This window comes from Cornus florida, unplaced genomic scaffold (genome assembly GCF_030987335.1).
Source record: "Cornus florida cultivar Cherokee Brave unplaced genomic scaffold, ASM3098733v1 CherokeeBrave_3.0.0_Hap2_Chr07, whole genome shotgun sequence".
NCBI classification, from domain to species: domain Eukaryota; kingdom Viridiplantae; phylum Streptophyta; class Magnoliopsida; order Cornales; family Cornaceae; genus Cornus; species Cornus florida.
This window is the reverse complement of record NW_026775577.1, coordinates 48,676,828-48,680,366: the sequence shown is the minus strand read 5'-3', so window position 1 is coordinate 48,680,366 and position 3,539 is coordinate 48,676,828. Positions and strand designations below refer to the sequence as shown.

The window sequence follows — 3,539 nt, the reverse complement described above, 5'->3', positions numbered from 1 at the left end:
TTGGGATATTTTGGGAAAAAAACAAAAGTGGTAGGTGGGGATAAGATCAAAGAACTTCGATCGATCGAAATGAAGGTTGGATTGATCGAAGATAGATATTCAAGAGGATAAGGACAAGGGGTTTGATCCATATTGGTGAGGTTGGATCGATCATTGTGAGATCGATCGAAAATATTTCTGATCGATCGAACCTTGCTGTTTTTCCACTACTTTGCTCCTTTTTGCTCCTTTCTTCCATTCAGCTTGAGATAGCTTCTTTTATGTTCTAATTTGGCTGAATTGACTTATTTTAGGGATAAGTACCTGAAAAGGGTAATAACACGAAATTAATCTAAAACGGGATAATAAGATAGATAAAGGTTCTAGAATACCCAAGTTTAAGGGGTTTAAATGTGCACTTTTCAACGTTCATCAGAACTTTAATATTTTGTAAATATAATCTTGACTATTTTGTAAAACTTTAGTATAATTTGTATAACGTTGTAAATTATGGACTTTTAATTTTAGCTGTATTTCATAGACTGTAACTTGATGTAATTAAGTGCGTTCCTGGTAAAAGATTATGAGACTAGGCAGTGGACTGGTATTTCTATGTTTTGAATGAATCGGAGGAACGAGAATTTTTTTTTTTATATGTATGTTGTTGATTTTGTAAATGTTGTATATCTTTTTTTTGCATTATGTGTTGGACATGTTAGATTAGTTGTAAGGCCAAGTGAGCCATTGCATTTTGTGTACATTTCACATGCTGTAGTAGGATTTTTTTTGCGAACTTTTTATTTTTTATTTTTTTTTAAAACTTTTATTTGTTCGGTGGACTGGTATTATTTTGGGTGGTTACACTTTCCTCAACCTAGTGAGATACTATTGCAATTGTTCAAACCAACTTTACATTGTATTTATATTTTAAAATATAATAATAATAAAAATAAAGAGGAAGAAGTGAATTTCATTATTGAGATTTACATGGGATTAAAGCTGAGAACTTTTTAAATAAATAAATTTGAATATATATATATATATATATTTAATTATTATTTATTTATTTTAGGTAGAGCTGTTTCGTTATAGTCCCGAATAGACTCTAACATTTTTTATTTTCTAACTTTTTACCTTTATTAATAAAAAGATTTACGTAATTTTCAAGCCATTGAAAAAAGTTTTGTACTACTGTATTTTGTCAGTGCTATTAACAGACACGTGTCCCACTCGTATAATAAAATTCAAAATATTTCAAACTACTATAAAAACATCCTGGGCGCCAAGATCGCAGAGAGGTGATAGAGATTCATCATTTCCGCTTCGAGAGGAGAGAGAGAGAGGAGTTGCAGAGGAGATGCAGAGCTAGACATCTGAGTTTCAATGGCGAGGAAGACCGGCGAGATTCTTCAGGTGAATGCATAATTATTCTTGCTAGATTGATTTGTACGATTAGGCTACAGATCAATTAGGTTACATTAATGTGTAATTAGGCTCGATCTATTAGGTTACACTGCTATGTGTAATTAGGCTAGATCAATTAGCTTACATTGTATGTGTAATTAGGCTAGATCAATTAGGTTACACAGATATGTCATTAATTAATTTGAAACATGCTTTCCTTCGTCGTTTTGTTTCTCTCTCTGTATGCAAGTCTCTCTCTCTCTCTCTCTATATATATATATATATATGTATTTGTGTATATGTGTCTTGAAGATACGTTTCTCTGTATTTATGTAAATTTCTCTCTAGATGCTTGTGTATATTTGTGTTTTTGTCACACTATATTTGCAAATCTCTCTACAGATGTATATATATATATTCTGTCGATGTGTGTGTCTCTTGCATTGCTGTTTCTCTCTCTACCATGTAAATCTGTGTGTGTCTCTCTCTATATACGTGTGTACATGTGTGTGCCTTGGTTATGTATATACACATATATATTTATATATATACTTGGAGGCTCCAAAACTAATTTTCTGGCATCTAATATTGTCACACCATTTTGGACCAAAAACAGTAGTATAATATTTCATGATATGATTCAAAGAAGAGATTGAATGTTCGAGTTTTGTTAGATGCAATATTATAGGCGTGTGTTTGCTTGAAATTTTAGGGGAAAAATGTTTAAATGCATGTTTAAAATTAATTAATGAAGTTTACTTTGCCTTATATAGAAAGAACATCAATGTAAATTGTCTTTATCAACATAATACACAATTTACCACTTGAGATCGTACTTATGGATTTTCAGCTGCAAATATAATACACAATTTACCACTTGAGATCGTATTGATCAATTTCCATCTGTCTTTGGAGCTGAAAATCCATATGCATTAGTTCTTTCCGTAGATTTTTCAAAAGCTTCCTCTTATAAGGACAACTCACATGTTAATATTAGTTAAAACTATAAGAAAAGTTACCACACAGCCTTTTGCTTCCACACACTCCTCTTTCTTGTGCGCTACCATTGCTTCTATAAATTGTTCATTGACCCTTTTATAATGTTTGTTGATGTTGTTAGGGTATGCTCTCCAAATGGCCAAAAAGGAGTGTTTCCATCGTCACCTCTCCTACCCAAACCCTACCATTGCTTCTAAAAACAAACAATCCCCTCTTGCTTGTTACCCCATCAACCCCTAAACTCATGCTACCAGCTGCTGCACCATACAACCCTCTCTTCCTGCATCCTTTCATCACTCCCCCCTACCCAAAGTTTTTCTCCACACCTAGTTTCTTCATCCCACCGCCCCCTTACCTGTGTGTTGTTTGTGCTTATCTCAACAAACCGATGATAGATTGGGGTTCTAAGAAGAGAATGGAAACACATCATCAAGAGCCATATTATAGGCGTAACAGTGAGAGAGGAGGAGATAATTACCTAAGGTACCATTTCCCTGGCAATTGTTGTGGTTCTTGTGGGAATGGATTCAAGGACAAGCACCTGCAAGAGATGCATGAGAGCTACTGTCTTCGCCGTTGGTATGACAACTGTTGATCATTTCATTTTCCATATCTAGTTTCCATCTTCTGTTGAACATTTAATACTAGCTTACAGTAGATACACAGTTGTTTTTCCAGTGTTTTACAGAATTATATAGTAAACCGGAATAATCAGATATGCTTGTAGTGTCCAACAGTACTTTTCACACTTCCAGAAGAGTCCATGTAATACAGGCTTTGAAAGGATAATCTTTTATCAGTTTTTGGTTTGGTATGATCTGTAGTATTGTGTATATGAGTCTTGCTTTCCTTATTCAGTCTTTCTTTAGTCCTGGAAATGGTTTACTTTTGGTGTTCATGTGCTGGGATCCGTTAGTTATCAGTAGTTTGGGAGAGTGGCAATTCCTTTTATACTGCCAGTACAAATATCTAGTTCTGGTTGTTGCTGTTCCAGAGCTGCTGCCTAAGCTTTTTGATTGGGAGTCCTTGGTTTGTCAATATTATTATTTTTTAATTTCTGGTTTTTGGAAGTGGTTTTTTCTTCTTTATGTATCTCAGTTGAGTGGTTGAATATGCTGTATTATGACTGCTTGTTCTTTTGGCATGAGGTTCTGGCC

At 34.1% G+C, this 3,539-nt stretch overlaps 1 protein-coding gene across 1 annotated transcript; it reads left to right on the top strand.

Moving 5' to 3' along the window:
* The first annotated feature begins 1,288 nt into the window (after positions 1-1,288).
* LOC132267664 (uncharacterized) lies at positions 1,289-3,151 on the top strand. The gene is made up of 2 exons (XM_059768793.1): positions 1,289-1,392; positions 2,504-3,151. The coding sequence occupies exons 1-2, from the start codon at positions 1,363-1,365 to the stop codon at positions 2,975-2,977; spliced, it is 504 nt and encodes a 167-aa protein (XP_059624776.1). The 5' UTR covers positions 1,289-1,362; the 3' UTR covers positions 2,978-3,151.
* The last annotated feature ends 388 nt before the right edge of the window (positions 3,152-3,539 follow it).